Below are 22597 nucleotides of genomic sequence, written 5' to 3'. Positions count from 1 at the left end.
TTTTTCCAATGCGTTTCTATGGGCTATAGTAGTAAGTGATTTAAGCCAAATTCAATATTTTATCAAATTATATTTTTTCAATATACCTAAAAGAGTCCTAAAATTCAAAATCAAGACTTTAGACTTTTAGAGATTAACCTGTCTCCTGCCCTTCATCTACACTGATTGAAGTGGATTTAGCAAGTGACATCAATAAGGGATCATAGCATTCACCTGGATTCACCTGATCAGTCTGTCATGGAAAGAGCAGGTGTTCTTAATGTTTTGTACACTCACTGTAGTACGGTACATAGGTCTAACTATAACGAAGGACTTATAACTACCACCATGAGTCAGGATCATTGTAAAATATGTCATTATAAACTATTTGATCTTTCATGTCTCATGATGTCACAGCTGTTGAGGTTTGATTCTAATAGTGTGTTATAATGGCAGAGAGAAATAGAGAACTGCACATACAGAGCGCTCTGAAGGTGATGGATATTGTTGCTAATTTTGGATGTTCATTCCTCAGGATTAGGCATATTAGCCAAAGATCATTGGCATGCTGTCATTTGAGTGTAAGTAATCAGCGTTTCTAGAAGACTATTATATTATTGCAGGGAAAATGAAGGAGCAGTTTACCAGAAGCCAGTAATTACAGGACAACATTTGCATCAGCTGAGGCATTAGCTGAATAATGTGCTGTAATATTATCCCCAGTCATAGTGATACCCAAGGAATTATCAATAATGATCTTTCATGCACACATCATCTTTACATTAACAAACAAAGACGCATAATGGGTTTTAAACAGACTCATGTCCTTGTACTAATATTCTGTATTTTGTTAAAGGTCCAATGCAGCCATTTTTATCTCAATAGCAAATCATTTCCGGGCAACAATTAAGAAAAAACAAACAACATTTCTTAGCGAAGAGCAACTTCTCAAGCAAGAATTATCCTAGAATTGTCTGGGAGTGGTCTGAGTGTGTCACGGTTTTCATAAGGTGAAGGAGAGTCGGACCAAACTGCAGCGCGTATATTGTGATCCATGTTTATTTACACAACGTAACACGAATCCAAAACACAAACTGTACAAAACAATAAACGTAGTGAAAACCGAAACAGCCTTAACTGGTGCAAACTAACACAGACTAAGGACATCAAGACACTCAGGACAATCACCCACAATAAACTCAAAGAATATGGCTGCCTAAATATGGTTCCCAGAGACAACGATAAGCACCTGCCTCTGATTGAGAACCACTCCAGACAGCCATAGACTTTGCTAGATAACCCCACTAGCTACAATCCCAAATACATACACACCAAAACCCCAAGACAAAACACACCACAATACAAAAACTCCATGCCACGCCCTGGCCTGACCCAATACATGAAGAAAAACACAAAATACTTAGACCAGGGCGTGACAGACCCCCCCCCCCCCCCCCCCCCAAGGTGCGGACTCCCGAACGCACCTCAAATCAATAGGGAGGGTCCGGGTGGGCGTCTGTCCATGGTGGCGGCTCCGGCGGGGGACGTGGACCCCACTTCACAATTGTCTTAGTCCGCCTTATTGTCCGCCTCCATGGCTTTCTCACCATGGCCACCCTTATCAATGACCCCACTGGACAGAGGGGCAGAAGCTCAGGACAGAGGGGCAGAAGCTCAGGACAGAGGGGCAGAAGCTCAGGACAGAGGGGCAGCAGCGCCGGACAGGCGGGAGACTCCGGCAGCAGCGCCGGACAGGCGGGAGACTCCGGCAGCAGCGCCGGACAGGCGGGACCACCTGCAGGGAGGAGACAGAGAGACAGCCTGGTGCGTGGGGCTGCCACAGGAACCACCAGGCTGGGGAGACCTTCAGGAGGCTTGGTGTTAGGAGGAGGCACCTGAAGGATCGGGCTGTGGGGGAGCACTGGAGCTCTAGTAAGCAACCTTGGCACCACTTCCCCAGGCTGGACAACTACTCTAGCCCGGACCCTCCAGAGCGCAGGCACAGGTTGAACCGTGGCTGTGGGTAAGCACGGGAGATCTAATGCTTACTACACACACACCTCTCCCTTAGGCTCCACTCCCACATTTGCCCGGCACAAGCGGAGCGCAGGCAGAGGACGCACTGCACCCTCCCAGCGCCCCGGAGACACAGCACGCAGAGCCGGTGCAGGATAACCTGGACCAAAACTGCGTACCGGCGACCAGACCCGCTGAGCAGGCACCATACACCCTGGCTCAATGCCCACACTCGCATGGCACTTTCGGGGTGCTGCCCTATAGCGCACCGGGCTATGGGCACGCACTGGCGACACCGTGCGCTTAACCGCATAACACGGTGCCTGACCAGTAATGCGCTGCTTATAATAAGCACGAGGTGTGAGCTCAGGTCTGCGACCTGGCTTAGTACCACACCACGTCTGCCCCCCCAAAAATGTTTTTGGGGGGCTGCCTCTCGTACCTGTCGCACTGCCGTGCTGCCTCCTCACATCGCCAGCTCCTCTCTCCGGCTGCCTCTGCTCTCCTAGCTGCCTCCACCGGTTCCCATGGAAGGCGATCCTTTCCCGCCAGGATCTCCTCCCAGGTGTAGCAACCCTTGCCGTCCAATACATCCCCCCCATGTCCATTCCTCGTGTGATGCTGGCCGCTGTTGTTGCTGCTGCTGCTGTCGTCGCTGTTGTTTACCACGTCACTTGGTCCGAGTTGGGTGGGTGATTCTGTCACGGTTTTCATAAGGTGAAGGAGAGTCGGACCAAACTGCAGCGCGTATATTGTGATCCATGTTTATTTACACAACGTAACACGAATCCAAAACACAAACTCTACAAAACAATAAACGTAGTGAAACCCAAAACAGCCTTAACTGGTGCAAACTAACACAGACTAAGGCCATCAAGACAAGAGCGTCTGCTAAATGACTTAAATGTAAATGTAAATGTAAACTCAAAGAATATGGCTGCCTAAATATGGTTCCCAATCAGAGACAACGATAAGCACCTGCCTCTGATTGAGAACCACTCCAGACAGCCATAGACTTTGCTAGATAACCCCACTAGCTACAATCCCAAATACATACACACCAAAACCCCAAGACAAAACACACCACAATACAAAAACTCCATGCCACACCCTGGCCTGACCCAATACATGAAGAAAAACACAAAATACTTAGACCAGGGCGTGACAGAGTGGGGAGGGGAAAACTGAAAACCATCTGTTATTGGCAAAGAGGTTTGGAATAATAGATGGTGTTCTCTCTCCCGACAGAGATCATTGCAGTGCGGTCTGTATTTTTCATGCTGTTGTCCCTCAGATTATTTGTAAACATTCGTCTTTTTGCTTTGTAATGCGTTAGCATACCAATTGTATTAAAAGCACATATTTTTATATGCATTATTCAGACACTGAACTTCAGTAGCCTCCCTCTCCTCACCTACCTAATTAGTTGGGTGTGCGAGTTCAAGTGAGCCTAGTATGTGTGGTCTCATTGAAATAGAGTAGGCTGCCTGCATGGGTGGAGAATCCCGTAGCAGTGAACTTACATACGAAATTAATTGAAATATGATTAGACTGTAGTTTACAACAGTGTTTGTAAATAAATGTTGATAATGGAAAGAAGTGGAGGGTGCTGAACCAACATGAGTCGAGGTGCAATCAAAACATTTAATCATCATTGAAAAGGCACAACGTGCACATAGGTTAGACTACTATGGTGAGCGTTGCACCTTTTCATTTTCAATAAGTATTGATTAACCAATTATTTGTCTCTGCCTGCAATTCGTCCTCCTAAAAGGTAGGCCACAGCCTACATGTAAAACGTAACAAGTGTCGCTGTCATAATTCTTACTGCTTCAATTTCTGTAGCCATACATGCGAGATCAGGTGCACGTGTGGTCTCAATGAAATAGTCATTTATAGCCTATGCATGGACGGAGAAGCATGGGGAAGTTGTCTTTCCAAGGAATTGTACTTCCGAAATGTGATTAGGCTATGATTTACTACATAAAATATTGATCACCCATATTTCTCTATCTGAACAACATAGCTGAGACCATGGCTGGTAAGTGAGCTGCGTCACGCCTGAAATAAGATTGCGGGACTGCTATTGGGTTCTGGGACCAGTTCTAGCGTGTGGGAGTCAGACAGCCAGCGGGTGCTGCCGGGTGTGAAAAGCTGTGGGTGTGGGCAGGTTGGAGCGAATGAAGAAATCAGTCCCATGCAGACCTCTAGTTTGGAATTCTCTTTCTTCTTGGTTGATTAACGAATTTCCCGCCCGCTGATGTCACCAGGCAGGCCAAAACTCCATCCCACCAAACCAGGCTGAAATTTCAGGCAGTCTTTTCAAACAGCTCTTATACTAAAAGGGCATTATCATAATTTTCACAATTTCACAGTATTTTTCCAACCTCATAGTGTGAATACATAAAAAACACGGGAACATCACACTGTTGACTGTACTGAGCCTTTAAATGTAGTCTATATGTGCTGTGAAGGGTAATCACTAATGCTCCAGCGATATATTCCAGTCATTTTGTAATACAGCATATTTTACCAATCCATACAGAATAATGATCATGTTTTGGCCAAATTCACTTTCAGGTCCATGATTGCACATAATGAATCAGTAATAGCATTACAGTCACACCCCCAAAAAACAGAGCAAAAAATGTGGTTGGTAACTTTCAGCAAACATGTTAAAAACCCAGGCAGGTCACCTGTGATACAAGTCAGTATTTGATGTCCATCCATGTCTGAGGACATTGTGAGATTACATGGAACCTGGCCACTATGGGCAACAGTGAGCGCTGTTACCTTAGGTTTTGCAACGAGGTTGTGGACCGGTTTGTCTCTATCTCTGGTTCCAGAGATTGCATGTTCAAATCCATCAATAGAAAGTTGTTTTTTATATTTTGGTTTTAAGCATATCCCAAACCTTTACCTTAACCATTCTGAGTTAATGCCTAACCTTAAGAATTCGGGGTTAATGCCTGGTCGTCTAATTCTGACGTGAGACTGTGAGATCTAATTCTCAAAATCATGTTTGAATCCCTAAGTGGCATTGAATCCAGAGTGTGGGTGGAGTAAACAGCATTGAACCCCACTATCTTAGTCAAACTGGTTTTCCTTACCTTAAGTGTAACTAAATGTAATCTACGTAATCCCCAAAAGTAATGGTTTATTATTAGAGGGCCATAAACAATAAATCAAATCAAATTTTATTTGTCACATACACATGATTAGCAGATGTTAATGCGAGTGTAGCGAAATGCTTGTGCTTCTAGTTCCGACAATGCAGTGATAACCAACAAGTAATCTAACTAACAATTCCAAAACTACTGTCTTATACACAGTGTAAGGGGATAAAGAATATGTACATAAGGATATATGAATGAGTGATGGTACAGAGCAGCATACAGTAGATGGTATCGAGTACAGTATATACATATGAGATGAGTATGTAGACAAAGTAAACAAAGTGGCATAGTTAAAGTGGCTAGTGATACATGTATTACATAAGGATGCAGTCGATGATGTAGAGTACAGTATATACGTATGCATATGAGATGAATAATGTAGGGTAAGTAACATTATATAAGGTAGCATTGTTTAAAGTGGCTAGTGATATATTTACATCATTTCCCATCAATTCCCATTATTAAAGTGGCTGGAGTTGGGTCAGTGTCAATGACAGTGTGTTGGCAGCAGCCACTCAATGATAGTGGTGGCTGTTTAACAGTCTGATGGCCTTGAGATAGAAGCTGTTTTTCAGTCTCTCGACCCCAGGTTTGATGCACCTGTACTGACCTCGCCTTCTGGATGATAGCGGGGTGAACAGGCAGTGGTTCGGGTGATTGATGTCCTTGATGATCTTTATGGCCTTCCTGTAACATCGGGTGGTGTAGGTGTCCTGGAGGGCAGGTAGTTTGCCCCCGGTGATGCGTTGTGCAGACCTCACTACACTCTGGAGAGCCTTACGGTTGAGGGCGGAGCAGTTGCCGTACCAGGCGGTGATACAGCCCGCCAGGATGCTCTCGATTGTGCATCTGTAGAAGTTTGTGAGTGCTTTTGGTGACAAGCCGAATTTCTTCAGCCTCCTGAGGTTGAAGAGGCGCTGCTGCGCCTTCTTCACGACGCTGCCAGTGTGAGTGGACCAATTCAGTTTGTCTGGGATGTGTATGCCGAGGAACTTAAAACTTGCTACCCTCTCCACTACTGTTCCATCGATGTGGATAGGGGGTTGTTCCCTCTGCTGTTTCCTGAAGTCCACAATCATCTCCTTAGTTTTGTTGACGTTGAGTGTGAGGTTATTTTCCTGACACCACGCTCCGAGGGCCCTCACCTCCTCCCTGTAGGCCGTCTCGTCGTTGTTGGTAATCAAGCCTACCACTGTTGTGTCGTCCCCAAACTTGATGATTGAGTTGGAGGCGTGCGTGGCCACGCAGTCGTGGGTGAACAGGGAGTACAGGAGAGGGCTCAGAACGCACCCTTGTGGGGCCCCCGTGTTGAGGATCAGCGGGGAAGAGATGTTGTTGCCTACCCTCACCACCTGGGGGCGGCCCGTCAGGAAGTCCAGTACCCAGTTGCACAGGGCGGGGTCGAGACCCAGGGTCTCGAGCTTGATGACGAGCTTGGAGGGTACTATGGTGTTGAATGCCGAGCTGTAGTCGATGAACAGCATTCTCACATAGGTATTCCTCTTGTCCAGGTGGGTTAGGGCAGTGTGCAGTGTGGTTGAGATTGCATCGTCTGTGGACCTATTTGGGCGGTAAGCAAATTGGAGTGGGTCTAGGGTGTCAGGTAGGGTGGAGGTGATATGGTCCTTGACTAGTCTCTCAAAGCACTTCATGATGACGGAAGTGAGTGCTACGTGGCGGTAGTCGTTTAGCTCAGTTACCTTAGCTTTCTTGGGAACAGGAACAATGTTGGCCCTCTTGAAGCATGTGGGAACAGCAGACTGGTATAGGGATTGATTGAATATGTCCGTAAACACACCGGCCAGCTGGTCTGCGCATGCTCTGAGGGCGCGGCTGGGGATGCCGTCTGGGCCTGCAGCCTTGCGAGGGTTAACGTTGAGGTCTAGTCACTTTTGAGGACACAAGCTCAAGTACACAGTACAAATATGATGAAAATATTCTATATTTGATATGATGTATTTCCTATTCAACAAACTGTATGAATAAAGCTTGAAATTACTTCTATATTTTCTAAATTTATAAAACAACTAACTTTAATATTTCAGCTTCCTTATAACTGTAAAATACATATTTGTATATTTTAGTGTTAGAGAAAATGTGCAGATTTTCAAAAGGTCTCTCTTGAACAAAACGTCTGCCTCTGTTGCTGTGAACGTCTCACAGAACTCTAGCTTGGCTTCCTGAACTCGTTAGGACAAACAGAAAGTGCTTTTTGTTTAAAAGTTATTATTATTTTAGATTGCTGGCTATAAATCATTACGATGTAAGGATTCCAGGCATATGCGTGGTTAGTGGCCGTGACATATAGGTTCAGCCAGGAGTTGATGGACAGACGGAAGAGCGAATGAAACGGTAGGAGGGCCATCCCAGCTTCAAGTGGTGTCAGATTTCACATCTTGCTTCACACATGCAGAAAAATACATATTCCTGTGTCCACGAGAATCAGCACTACCACTCAATTCAAGCCATTTCGATCTATGGTGTCCACATAGCGATTTATAAGCAAAATGATTGGTCGGAACTGATACCAAAACCAGGCAGGTTTTGGTATCAAAACTTTACACTTAAATGATCTACATAATTGTCGAAATGACCATGACAAGCTTTTCTCATCTTAATATTTTTGTATCTTTGTTCTCTGTCTCAATCCCATAATCATACTGCATAGTCCTTATGTAGAGCAAAGACCTCAAAGATATTAACTGTTCATACTACACAGTAGAATCTAGATCTCAGAGGAGCACTACACAGTATGATCCAGATCACAACGAGAGCTAGGCTTAGTGTTGTCAGAGCAGAATGTTCCCTATGATCATGTACAGGGATGTGTAATCCTGTTGAACCGGAGACCTAATTCTCCCCTGGGGTCTATGTCAGGCTCCAGTCAAACACTCCAGGGGAACTCAAGTGGCTCTGCTGTACTCTGCTCTGCCTGCTGTGGCTCATGAGTTTCATTTGCAACTATAGGTTATATTTTCTCAAGAGATGAAAATGAGATGAATATGAATCGTCAGTAGTTATAGTATCTAAAAGTGCATGTCTCATGATATTCGCACAAATACCTGCCTCTCTAAAAGCCCACCCAAAAACACACCTAAACCAGAGGAGGCTGGTGGGAGGGGCTATGGGAGGATGGGTATCATTGTAATGACTGGAATGAAATCAATGGAACGGTATCAAACACATCAAACATATTGAAACCACATGTTTGATTCCGTTCCATTAATTCCATTCCAGTCATTACAATGATACCCATTCACCAAAAGCTCCCCCCACCAGCCTCCAATGGCACACGTTTAAGGGCATTTCAGTTGGCTGCTTTTATTTTAATCTTGCGTATTTGGCCAACCACGTATCGAGCCAGGTCATTCACTCAAAACCCTGTTATCTGACTGTTATCCCACTGGGAGCTAGCACAAGTGTTCCGGTCTTCGGTAAGGTTACTCGTCACACAAGTGTAGTTTATCGAACCACCTCCGCTATACTTTCATACCTGAAAATATAGTATCTGAGTAGATATGGTCCATTGACGCATGTCTCATGTTGCACATAGTCTGCACCTATTGACGTGTATAGCCTATTGTTGAGAGGAAATGATTTTTTCTTCAGAGCTGAATATTGGAGGTGATATATGTTTCTGTTGCTTTCTCTTCTGCTTCATGATAATGGTTGTACCAGATATTAATCAGGCCAGGAAGACAGCTCTTAGGATGTGGTCCTGCGCTGTTAAATAAATTATTCAGCCGTTATGTTAGAAGCGGCACATTGAAATCACACAGGAAATATGATCAATGATGATGACAAACACCCTGGATGTCTATCCTACAGAAAGCAAAGAACATTATGATTGATTCACTGTTTCTTTTGTTATAAAATACATGTACTGGATGATAGGAATGTATGTGAGGTAAATGAGATAATACTGCCTCTCTAATTGTTCAGAACAGTGATACTTAGACCAAGATCCCCAAGCCAACCATAATTCCTGAAAAAATGCAATACATTGATTATGCCTCAAAGGCTATCTTTATCATGCAGTCATACAGTAGAGTTGTCTATCCATAATGGCAGCATGTCAGTCTTCGTTTGTGGCTGTGTTTGTAGTCAATTTTTCATAAGTCAAATTTACTTTTTTATTTTGCCTCTATCTAACCCAAACTTTTAAAATATGTAGAGGGGAGGAATATATTTTATACAATGAAATGCTAAGGCCGATACATTACAAAGTATGGTGGAAAATGATTTAGGGGCTATCAATGTTTTGATCCCTTGTTGAAACACTCCTCCCAAAACCAATGTGCCTGTTCAATGTGTAAACTGATGTTTTTAAACCGTGGTGCTCTGTGTTTTATGTTGTAAATGTTTGAAATTTTGTGTGCTCCATTTCTGTCCAGGTGTCTCTTGCAAAATATATTTTTATCTCAATGAGACTAACCGGGTAAAATAAAGGTAAAATAGATATTTTAAAAAAAGATGTAGAACATTTTATATGATCAAAATGTGAAAAGTAAATTCACAGCAAATGAATTAGTAGGTGGAGGAGGGGTTTAAGGATCATTTTAAAATGGTGTTTGCTGAAAGCAGTGACTGAGTGTTCAGACTGCACAATTGAGATAATTATGAATTTTGAGAGATTCTTGATCCTCTGGTAAACTAATAAACAGGAGACAACAATTCCCATTCTAATTGTCCTCTCAAAAACAATGAGAAACATAAAGTTTGAACAATCTAACTATTGTGCATCAAGGTTTGGGTTAACAAGTGCTTACGAGTGAATATCCAACTCATGGAGCTAATTGCGATGCAGATTAGATGATTTGTCATCAACAGCTCCCTTTGCCAAATGTATGCAAGGCTGTTTTATACGCCCAGAGTGTGATCACAGCTGTAGGGGTCGTTTTTGAATTGCGGTGGAATTTGCATCACTTGCCTTTGCAACCATGAAAAACACTTTAAAATGACAAATACTGTAGTTACAAGTCATACATGTTTTGGTTTATATTGAACTTTTATTAAATGATCAAACGAAAGTCCTTTATTCTGCAAAACGTTATGTATGGTTTAAGGATCTTCGATTTGAGCACCTGTGGCCTTCATTTAAGAATATCCTCAATTACCTAAAAATGTGTCATTGTTATTTCAGTCATTGGTTTTACCACTACTGGTGGCACAATGTTATCATAATAGTAAAAATGATTTAAAGTCATTAAGCTGCCAGTTGATTTATGTATCTACCCAAATACATTTGAAATAAAAAGACAAATGAAGTAATTTTTCCAAAATGCCATGCTAAAATGCCACCGCAATTCAAGAAGGAACCATAGATCATGTTGTCCTAATGAATAACATAATTAATTGCCGCAAATGGTGTTGATGAAACACTTGAATAATGTGTTGATGAAACACCGGTATATCCCCCTCGTGGAGCTAATTGCGATGCAGATAAGATTGTTTAATAATAATATATGGGATTTAGCAGACACTTTTATCCAAAGCTACTTGCAGTCATGCGTACATGTATTTTTTCATATGGTTGGCCCTGGGAATTGAAGCCACCATCCTGGTGTTACAAGTGTCATGCTCTACCAACTGAGCCAAACAGGACAACACAGGTTTTTGTCACCAAAAGCTCCTTTTGCCAAATTTATGCAAGACTGTTTCATACACCTTGAATGGAATCGCAGCCGTAGATAATCGTGTCCTAATGGTACTGAATATCTACCCCATTCAATATACACTAATTATATGGCAATATTTTAAGTTGACAATAGTTCTATTACATCATTTCTGATATATCACATGCCTTTCTTTGATGTTCCTGCGTTAGTCAAATCAGGATTATCCCTCTACTGCCATTCATTCCAATGAGATTGTTTTGCATTTCTCCCTGCACGATATGGCTGCCATTTACACCCCATTCTGGAACTTTGAGGGTTTATGACATAGCCCTTCTAGTAATTTAATAGGATCTCTATGGTCAAAACTAAGTACATTCTAGAACTCTGTCAGTCTCTATTCCGACTTAATTCATGTGTTAGATTCCAGCTTTTCCTTGATAGCTCAAGGACATGTGCTTGGCATCTTTCTACCAACGCACTTGAAGATTCACTGGATCTCTTTTTTTGACAGACAGACAGACAGACAGACAGACAGACAGACAGACAGACAGACAGACAGACAGACAGACAGACAGACAGACAGACAGACAGACAGACAGATTCAGTAATGTGCATGAAGATGTAGCACCATAATAAGAAATTACCTCCAATAGGTAGGAGAGATCCAAGGAAGATATAACACTTTAATATGCAACCCAGTGGAACATAGTAAGGTGAACTCTAACTCTCCCTGTCATCTGGAATATATTAGATTATACATATTCATGACTGGGGAAAGAGACGCTTTGATACACTCACATACATGCCAAATAAACATAGTTAGGATTCTTCAAGCGAGAACAACTGTCAAACACGCTACAGGCATCCCTTAAAATTGTTCGACTGTTTACGGCATAGTGTGCCCAACTGTTAAAACCTGTTACGGCTAGGGGTTCCGCTAGCGGAACGTTTCAACAACATCCGGGTGAAATTGCAGAGCGCGAAATAAAAACATTTACATTTGAAACATTTAACTTTCATACAATCACAAGTGCAATAGATCAAATTAAAGCTTAACTTCTTGTTAATCAAGCCACCGTGTCAGATTTCAAAAAGGCTTTACGGTGAAAGCAAACCATGCGATTATCTGAGGACAGCACCCCATCATACAAACACATGACAATCATATTTCAACCCGCCAGACACGACACAAAACTCAGAAATAATGATATAATTCATGCCGTACCTTTGAAGAGCTTCTTCTTTTGGCCCTCCAATATGTCCCATAAACATCACAAATGGTCCTTTTGTTCGATAAATGCCGCCGTTATATCTCCAAAATGTCCATTTATTTGGCGCGTTTGATTCACAAAAACACCGGTTCCAACATGCCCAACATGACTACAGATTATCTAATAAGTTAGCTGTAAACTTTGTCCAAACATTTCAAACAACTTTCCTAATCCAATTTTAGGTATTTTAAAATGTAAATAATCAATCAAATTTAAGACGGGATAAACTGTGTTCAATAGCGGATAAAATGAAAGTGGAGCGAGCACCAAGTGACACGCCCCAAACAAAACAGTCCACTTGGCTATTCACCCAGAAAGGAAAGGGCTACTTCTTCATTTATCAAAGGAAAAACATCAACCAATTTCTAAATACTGTTGACATCTAGTGGAAGCCATGGGAACTGTAACCAGATGCCTCAGAAATCTAGATTCACATAGAAAACCAAATGAAAACAGTCACCTCAAGAAATGTTTTTCCTGGATGGTTTGTCCTCGGGGTTTCGCCTGCAAAATACGTTCGGTTATACTCACAGACATACTTTTAACAGTTTTAGAAACTCTAGAGTGTTTTCTATCCAAATCTACCAATATATATGCATATCCTCGCTTCTGGGCCTGAGTAGCAGGCAGTTTACCTTGGGCACGCTTTTCATCCGGATGTGAAAATACCACCCCCTAGCCCGAAGAGGTTTTAAGTATTTGTTTCTAAAGCACTACCCTCAGCAGGGATGATAACAACCCGGATGCATCCGATTTGCTGCTGCCGCTTTTGGACTTAACAGAACAATGCTCAATCTTAACCCCTCCTCCACATTTACTGGATTGGTTGAACAGTGCAGAAGAGAACCTCCCCCAACAGTTTTTTTCTTCTCGTCAGGACCAGAAAGAAAGAAATGCTGCTGTCAACCCAGAGACATTTTCACATTTGACATGTAATAATGTAGGCAATTTAGCAGACGCTTTTATCCAAAGTGACTTACTGTCGAGCATGCATACATTTTTCACATATTGGTGGGCCCGGGGACTCAAACCCACTGGCCTGGCATTGCAAGAGCTATGCTATGTAGATGCTATTTATGACCCTGGTTTTTACAGACATAACAGTGCAAGGCTTATTAGTGACAGTAACAGTTTGCTGCCTCCACATTTGTGCTTTAAAAATAAAAGTCTGTTACTGTTCATTCAGAACGTATCCATGTTAGGTTTGCACAATATATTAAATAACTTTCATTATTTCAATGGTTGTTGGTAACATTGTTTTCTATAGAACCAATATGACAAGAGGATGGATGTCCTTGTGTTTATTGTTGTTAAATTTAATGGCTCATATTCAATGGTTTTCCAAATCTGCAGCTCATAGGCAGTTAAAATCCGTATTTCTTTCAAGATAATAACTAATCAATCCTTTCCAAATGTTGTATTCACAAAGGGCCTTCTTGCTCATACCATCTCAGCTGGCTCTTTTAAATATTTAAAAAGTTAGATATCTGTGTGAGATCTGCCTGCATGCGGCCTGGGGTCACCTGCCTACTTTACTACATCCCCTGGAGAAGGCAGGTGTCACCAAGCCAGCCAGAGCATATGGAATCAGCAGATGTTAGGGATTAAAGGGTACATAGTGGCTAGTGTCAGCAGGTGTTGGAGAGTATGAGTAAGAATTCTGATTTCACTTAGCAGTGGGTTGCTCCTTTCAGAGTCAGAAAGGTTGGTGAGCAGGACGAGGAGATCACAATTCTCCATGTTCAACGCTTCTCAGCTTGGCCTCTGTAAGTGTGTGTACGTGGAGAGGAGGTGATTAAGTTAAAAGTGTTTTTCTCGGTACCTTAGCATCATTTCATTTTTGTTCAAATGATCTTATGTGAATCCCTGGCACAATAAAATTGTCACAGTGTTTAGAAATAATTATATGCATAAGTATCACTCCAAAGTAGGAAACCTCTCTAAACCCTATTCAGTTTGGTACATAAAGGCAGTTTAAAATTGTGGTGTTTGCTACAGCCTCAACACTCCTATAACCAGACACTAGCTTTGCTGAATCAAATTCACAACATCATGACATTTTCAAAGCGGCACACACTGGAAATGTCTCATTAGGAGCTCAGTTGAGCTCCTTTACGTGAGACTGTTGAAACGAGTGAGTTTGTGGGAACAAGACAGCACTGGCAGTGTGTTCCAATCCAAAGAATCTCCCTAGCACATGTGATACAATCAAACTGATTCTGTCATGTTGGAAAGAGCCATGTAGTTCAATCTGATGAAAACCTCTCTGAATCAACCACATTACTGGGACTGTCCTGTCAGTCTGGGAAATGCACAATCAGCAATGTCTGATAAATGCATTCGACTGAAACCTAAGTATTACCGACATTAAATCCACACTGAATTTAGCTCCTGGTACCTTGACATAAGCAACATCAGTGTTTTTCTGCGGGCATTGATGACTATAAAGGATAAAGGACTGATGCAAAATTGAGGAATCATTAAGCCAAGATGTTTAATATGCAGGAAAGACATCAAGGAAACCCAACTACAGTAGCTGGAAACATAAATCAGACCATAATGAGTTGATTACTTTACAGCCAGACTCTTGAAATGCCACGTGGTTCCTTCTTCACACAGGGAACTGCATAGCCTGAACCGGAGCCAACATTCCAGACTTTGTAAGCTTGGCTTTCTTTGTGGAGACACAATGTACAGTTCTCCCCAAAATATCATTACACACACTAACAGTTAGGGCCACAAGCGGTGCATTTCAATCAAACGCGATTTGCAGCATTTATGGTGTGTCGTCCCCAATGGTTAAACAAAATGACATTTTGGCTACACAACTCGGTACAGTAGATTCCCCTCACAGGTGCTTCTACTTTGTGTGTGTTCTGTGGACACAGGTAGTTTGTAAAAACGTATACTGCATAGTATGACAGAGGCATTGATTGAATCCAGCCCAAAGAGTCATACTGTCATACATACTCATACAGCGGGGCCAGAGAAACCAGAAGCTTTCGGTTTTCAGGGGAAAAGCAGAGAAGAGGCAAAGCCTGGGAAGCCGTGAATTCAACCCTGCTCAGGTTATACAGTACGTGCTCCAGTATGTCCAGAATTCCTCTCATGAACATTGTTTTACCCTTACAAGCTGTATGCTATCGGCTCAGTTTGAGTTGCTTTACTTTGCTTTCACTATTCATTTTTTGCCTTGGTATTATAACTATCATCCTACACAGAGGCTTAAGGCCTGAATGGAATGTAGAATAGAAGCATTATTCTGCTGTAGAATTTCTGGAGTTTTAGAAGGAACAAAGCCTTTCAGGTTCATCTGCAACTGAGACAAATGCAGTAGCACCTTACACAACCATGCCATCCCCCACCCTCTAAAGCCTCCTGCCAGGAAGCTCTGCCAACAGGATGCACTTTACCCCCATTTTCCTCACACCTTTTGTTTGTCATAGAAGTGTAGAAATAGATGGAGCTTACATTGCTCTAGATCAGAACTGCTGAGGACGAGTGGAGGGGGTGGCTGTCCTAGTGAGAGATCACCCCACCCCCTGCTGCCTGTCTTCCAATCTTTCCCTTTCCCAGGTCTCCCTAGTATTGTTATACAAGAGTGGCGCAGGGCGTGGGTTGATAATGCATATTTCTGCTGAGCATTAATTTGCCAGTGACAGAGTGGTATCCCCAGAGAGGACAGGTGACAGCTTCATTTCCATCTCCTGTTTGGTGGCTGTACGCCTTTTACTCAACTCTCTTAAGTGCTATAAAATTTATCAAGCAAGAAATCACTGCTCGGTGCAGTGGGTTCCCAACTCATGACTGTCTCACTCAAACAGGTTATGTATGCTTGACCTGACAGCTCATGTCAACTACTCCTCTCACCATTTAGACACTAGAAAAAACTTTGATTATGATGACCAGTCGGAAGGTATGTTTAGGAATGGAATTATCCTGATTACACTGTCACAGATCTCGGTTCACATTATAATACAAATAAATAAGGTGCATTTGATGGCACAGTGGAACCAAGGAGAACCAATGAGAACCAAGGAGAACCAAAGAGACACTATGGGCGTCCAATAAAGAAAACAAATGGGCTACCATTTGAACCCAGGTCTTCTCTGTCAATGATAAGGATGTCGAGGAACATTGTTTAACCTTTCTGTTGAAGTTCTGTTTGTATACCTAATCATTTATTCTTAAATACCTTTTCCTGCAGAAATCACAAAGTATGAGGGGGATGAGTTGAGAAAAGACGGTGACGTGAAGAAATACCTTGATGTCATCAGTAACAAAAACATCAAGCTCTTGGAAAGAGTACTAATCCCAGTTCAACAGTACCCAAAGGTAAGACAACCCAACACCGTTATGTTTGATCTCTTTTCATTATTCCATTAAAACCACAAACAAATAAAAAAAGACTAAATGCTCATTTGTTAGAAACTCTATACAACATCAACATACTGAGTCTTGACAGTGGATGAAGACACAGATGGAGTTGGGACCATATTGGCCATCTTGGGGGCTAAGAGTAAATCATTTCTAATGCCAAGAGTGCGGACCTCTTCACCCCATGTTGTGGTCAATACATCTGACTGTACTGTGAGAATGACTGGCCAGTGTGTGTGTGCATGTGTGTGTGTGTGTTGATGATCACATTGCAGCCCTCTGTTCGGGGGAGTGGGACAGTGTGGGGAAAGCTCCAGGGTTTGATCAACCTTCTCTAGCCCCAGATGGTGGGTGTGTTAGGCATGGCGAGGGGAGCATATGATTGCATCTGACTCATATGGGATCAGGATGGTTCCTGCCTGCCTCCCTCCCCGCTATCTGATGCAGAAAAATAGAGCTAATTGACTGGGAGACATGTTAAAGCTAGTTAGGGCTATTAATTCATTAGTCATCATCATATTTGTTTGTCGCTTATTGTATGCTCACACACAGTCATTATCAGTGTGCTGCTGAAAGGGCTTCTCTTTTTAGATAATGTTGAGAATTGATGTATGCACGTTATAGTTTTAATCCATTGACATGCATTTTTTGTGTATTCAGCTGTAGGGGAGAGTGGGGTAACTTGAGCCAAAGGAGTAAATTAAGCCACCCATGTTTCAAGGAAACCATACACAAAATGTATAATTTGACAAAATATTTAGGATGAGGTCATCATTTCATGGGGTTTGTGAAGGAAAAAGTGGTAAGCAAGTTAGGTCCAAAAAAACAGATTTTCACCAAGTCAAATTAATGAATTGTGTTCGGTGGAGATTTTAGCATGTCAATCTTGTTGGGGCAAACAACAATTTTTTTAGATGCATGCCAACAAAGTCACTACACAACTCTAAAAAATACATTCATTGCACTATAACTGACAAATGGTGCCCACAAACGTTTAGGGTCTATATAAAGCTGTCCCGAGAGTGACAGCGACATAATTCAGTTCTTACAGTTTTCTCCCTGTACACCAAGTCCGAACCGTTAGATAAATAACGGGGTCACATAAGCAGACAATGAAAGTTCTTACAATATACAATAATTACATTTATAGGCTACATGTGCACTACCAATTCAGAACAGTAGGCTATATACATATTTGTTCAGCACTTTTAAAATGGACATCGACATAATTCAGAACATGAGCCGTTCTTACAGTATTCTCCCTTTACACCAAGTCCGAACAGTAGGCTAAATTAACAGGGGAACATAAGCAGGCAATGAAAGCTGTTACAATATTTGATGATTACATTTCTCTAAAACAAGCTATAGGCTACATATGCACCACTAAGTCAGAACAGTAGGCAAAATTAAGAGGGGAAAATATACCAAATTATTAGGATGAGACACATTTTTTAAAACTATGCAAGTCATTTAAGAATAATGGCCTAGGAACAGTGGGTTAACTGGCTTGTTCAGGGGCAGAACGACAGATTTTTACCTTGTCAGCTCTGGGATTTGATCTTGCAACCTTTTGGTTACAAGGCCAACGCTCTAGCCACCTGTCGCCCCATAGGCTACTAACTGCTTACTGCACAACATACACTTAATATTACTTTCTTAGCTATAGTATGCATATTACATCACTTATGCAGCAGCATATTTATGGACTCAGCCTTGTTGTGTTGTGCTCACTTGAACAGGAAGTTGGCACGGTGGTCCTTTTTGTGGGCAAACTTCTCAATTACTTTGTCATCAAAGTCTGGCATTCTATGGATGAAGTCATGCTGGATTGACAGCATGGCCAATGCATTTAACCCTTTCTGGCCCATGGAGTTACATGTGTTTTTATCCTTTTAAGGGTAGAAAAGTTTCTCTCTAAACTTTGTGGTTGAAGAGAGACCATCTCCGACAAGGCCTCCTGCAGGTTGTTCTCGTAGATGGATTTCAATAAAGAAAGTGCTGTCTTTCCAGTGTGCAGCTCAGGATGCCAGTAGAGAGAGGACAGCTCTGTTTTCATCTTCTCCTGGTTGCCCACAGGCCCTAGCTTGGTAGCACACTGGTGTTCTGCGGTCGGAAAGGAATGTACATACTGGGGAAAAATGGGTCAAATAATAATAATACTCACAGTGGTTGTAGAGGGTGCAACAGGTCAGCACCTCAGGAGTAAATGTCAGTTGACTTTTCATAGCCGATCATTCAAAGTATATCTACCACTCCTGCTGTTCCCAGAGAGTTGAAAACAGCAGGTAGCATGTCCGGTGAACAGGTCAGGGTTCCATAGCCGCAGGCAGAACAGTTCAAACTGGAGCAGCAGCACGACCAGGTGGACTGGGGACGGCAAGGAGACATCAGGCCAGGTAGTCCTGATGCATGGTCCTAGGGCTCAGGTCCTCCGAGAGAGAGAGAAAGAAAGAAAGAAAGAAAGAAAGAAAGAAAGAAAGAAAGAAAGAAAGAAAGAAAGAAAGAAAGAAAGAAAGAAAAGAGAGAGAATTAGAGAGAGCATACTGAAATTCACACAGGACACCGAATCAGACAGGAGAAATACTCCAGATATAACAGACTGACCCTAGCCACCCGACACATAAACTATTGCAGCATAAATACTGGAGGCTGAGACAGGAGGGGTCGGGAGACACTGTGGCCCCGTCCTATGATACCCCCAGACAGGGCCAAACAGGCAGGATATAACCCCACCCATTTTGCCAAAGCACAGCCCCCACACCACTAGAGGGATATCTCCAACCACCAACTTACCATCCTGAGACAAGGCCGAGTATAGCCAACAAAGATCTCCCCCACGGCACAACTCAAAGGGTGGTGCCAGTTACCACTCATCACCGCTGCCCTGTCGTAGGTTTGTGCAACCAGCTTCTCCTTGACATTCAGCGGCACTAGGACTTGTTTGATAATGTTAGAGAGGCAAACACCAATTTTGTCCTTCACCTCTACAAACTCCAAAAACCTCTCACACACACTGCTGTCTGGTAGCATGTAGTGCAGCACTATCATCATCTGTGATTTACACTAGACATCAGTGGTCTCCTCTGCCTGTACAGACGCAAAAGGAGTCTCAGACACCTCCTTAGCTTCTCTGTGCACTTCATACATACAATCCAAAAGTTTGTTTTGGATCGTGCTTGATGTACCCTTAAACATTGGTTGGTCGTCATAATGCCTTTCTAGCCTGTAATCTCCTTCAAGCATTGTCTCAAAAATACACATGAAACGCCTGTGTTCAAGGAGTCGGCCGACGAGTCATGGCCCCTCAGTGCTGTCTCACCATTTCTGCACAATTGAATGCATGCTATGTCAAGCACGTACCTATTCTCCTTGTTGGTTATGAAGGTCGTTGGCCCGTCTATATGCGGTGTGTAGTTGAGCCACAACGTTTGATTTCAAATCAAATCAAATCAAATGTATTTATATAGCCCTTCGTACATCAGCTGATATCTCAAAGTGCTGTTTCCCCAGTAATCCGAGTTTAACAGCTTTGTCTATATGTGATACACAATTCTCATGTTTTGAAACCCTTTCAGACAGATGTTTTAAATCCTTAAACCCAGACTTGGACCACACACCCTCTCCACTGAATAACAGGCAGGGGAAGCAAAATAGTGATTTCTTTGAGATGCTTGCAGTTAGTCACTGCTTCCTTCCAAACCACTGATTGTTGAATTTGTGATTTCCGACTTGTTGTGTAATCTTTATGTCCACGTTTTAGCTTTCATTTCTCTTCATTTGACAAGGATTGAAAAGGATTTGTCAGTAGATTGCCGACTAGATTCATGATGATGACTGCTAGCTTGCTAGCTATGATTTTGAAAGTATGATGTTGTCCAATCAATGGTACTGTAGATATAATGTGATTTGATGTCATTCTATCTGTGGCCAATGACCTTGAGCATTCTTGGATGGGCACTTCTACTGTAAATCTATTGCAGCACACAAGGGGCAAAAATTATTGAGCTCTACCCATAAGACTTGGCGGTGACGTAGTGTCCCGATGAGTGACAGAACACTGAGCCAATCATGGCGCAACAGTCCCCATATTTTCTGCTGGTTTGCCCCACCACCATAGAAAGCACTGAGCTAGGCTTAAAACACCTGCATTTTGGAGCTGCCTAACTCAAGAAAGCAAAACAGAGACTGTATATATTTTTTTTACATTGTTTGCAACTGGTATGTGACACGTATTAATCCCAAAATAACAAGCAAAACAGGCAAGCCCCAACAAAACCAAAAATGTGGGGCTCAAAACAAGCAAGCCCCAACAAAAACAAAAATGTGGGGCTCAAAACAGGCAAGCCCCAACAAAAACAAAAATGTGGGGCTCAAAACAGGCAAGCCCCAACAAAAACAAAAATGTGGGGCTCAAAACAGGCAAGCCCCAACAAAAACAAAAATGTGGGGCTCAAAACAGCTCTGCCCCACCTGCTCTGAATGTGTTAGAGGTTTCATGAAGCTTGGATCTAAACCAAAGTAGATCATTTTAAGATTGTTCTATACACCAGTTGAGGTATCTATAACCTTCAACATGAGGTCCTAAACCTAGCATGAAAGTGCATCTTTGTTGCTGTGTGGGCTAATATAGTCAAAATGTTGTGCCATGAGACAACTTTTTTTGGACAAGGTATGTTCTCAAAACTGTAATGTTTACATTAATTTGGATTAATCCTGAAATATATGTAGATATCTTTGATTGCAAGAATACTAAGAATATTTCTCTTGATGGAGTGAAAAATAAAAAATCTTACCCCATTCTCCCCTATATTTATTATTACTATTGGGGAGGCCTCTGGGTAGAATAATGTCTTATTCATGCTATGGTCTATAGAAACATATAATAATTAAAGTAAAAACCTGAAAACTATGATTGCCATCAGAAAGTAAGTTGGGATTTTGATTTTTGATTTATTTTGTTATTTTGTGCCCCTGTGAGTTTCTGACAAAGAGATATTAGTGTAATTATATTGCGCAACTGTGTTTAACCAAACTTTCCAATCCTGCCCTACTTTTCATCTGTAGCTCAGCTCAGTGGAATGTGTATAAATTAGGCCATCTTCTTTTGTGAAATTCATAGATTTGTACCATGGCAACTGCACATGCTGCACAATATCAATACTCAAGCCCACGGGGGGGCAAACTCATTTTTCCCAGGGGGGCGCATTCGGTCTTCAATGAGGTCCGTAAGGGCCACACTGTCTCAATTGATTATATTTCTTCGCTGTCAAAATGTGCAAAAAGTTGTCCTTTATCCATCGTTTTGGGGAATTCTCTATGCTCCCTGGCTGTCTAGCTTTCATTTAGTTGATTATTAGCGAGCTGGACACAGTCAAAAAACTGTTTTGAATTGGTTATAGTAATTTTAATCCTCCTGCTGTGTTCCGGTCGAATTGGACCGATTTACAAATTCTCTCTCTGAAAAATGTAGTTAATTTAATCTGATTGTCTGATTGTCATACATTTGGATTACATTTGGATGTTTTATTTAACATTTGTACACCTGAGGTGTTCCCGGTCTAAAATGGCCGGTCATTAGAAATGAATGGGTGAGACTACAATTAGTGTATAAAATTTAATTCAGGCACATGTCCATTCATCTGATGGACACACTTCCTCTCCCAGATCCCCATATGCATATGTGTTTGAGCGCACACACACACACACACACACACACACACACACACACACACACACACACACACACACACACACACACACACACACACACACACACACACACACACACACACACACACACACACACACACACACACACACACACACACCTCACTCCCCTTCTTGGCTTCCATGGCAACCCCCACGGGTACCTCAATAGAACCACAGCTGTTGGCATTCTCACAAACAATTGCAACATTGTTTCAATAATATATAGAACTTTTCTTGCAGCTCTTGTATATAAAGCTTTTTTGAGGCCTTGCTCACAATTCATTCTGTGGCAGCACAATGACCAAACGATATACTGTATGTGAGGCTCTTTGAGGCTCATGACACTGGTGAGGAGGAGAGAGTCCAGCTGGATGGGCACCCAGGGGAGGGACGGCCACGCGAGAGGCTGCAGGGGGGGTGGGGCGGACTTTCCTGTTTTCCCACTGAGGAG

The 22597-nt window shown here is 42.4% G+C and overlaps 1 protein-coding gene across 2 annotated transcripts in view; it reads left to right on the top strand.

The window, feature by feature from the left end:
- The window catches only part of LOC118398544 (KH domain-containing, RNA-binding, signal transduction-associated protein 2-like), a 123076-nt gene that overhangs the window by 12227 nt on the left and 88252 nt on the right, over positions 1-22597 (top strand). For both annotated transcript variants that reach the window (XR_008074966.1, XM_035794006.2), the window contains exon 2: positions 16268-16395. Coding sequence is in view for 1 of the 2 variants with exons in the window: in XM_035794006.2 (XP_035649899.1) it covers positions 16268-16395 (128 nt within the window). In the remaining variant the exon portion in view is untranslated. The remainder of the gene's footprint in view (positions 1-16267; positions 16396-22597) is intronic.

Source organism: Oncorhynchus keta, chromosome 2, assembly GCF_023373465.1.
Source record: "Oncorhynchus keta strain PuntledgeMale-10-30-2019 chromosome 2, Oket_V2, whole genome shotgun sequence".
NCBI classification, from domain to species: Eukaryota; Metazoa; Chordata; class Actinopteri; order Salmoniformes; family Salmonidae; genus Oncorhynchus; species Oncorhynchus keta.
The sequence above is the reverse complement of the archived record's forward strand: the minus strand, read 5'-3'. Positions and strand labels throughout refer to the sequence as shown.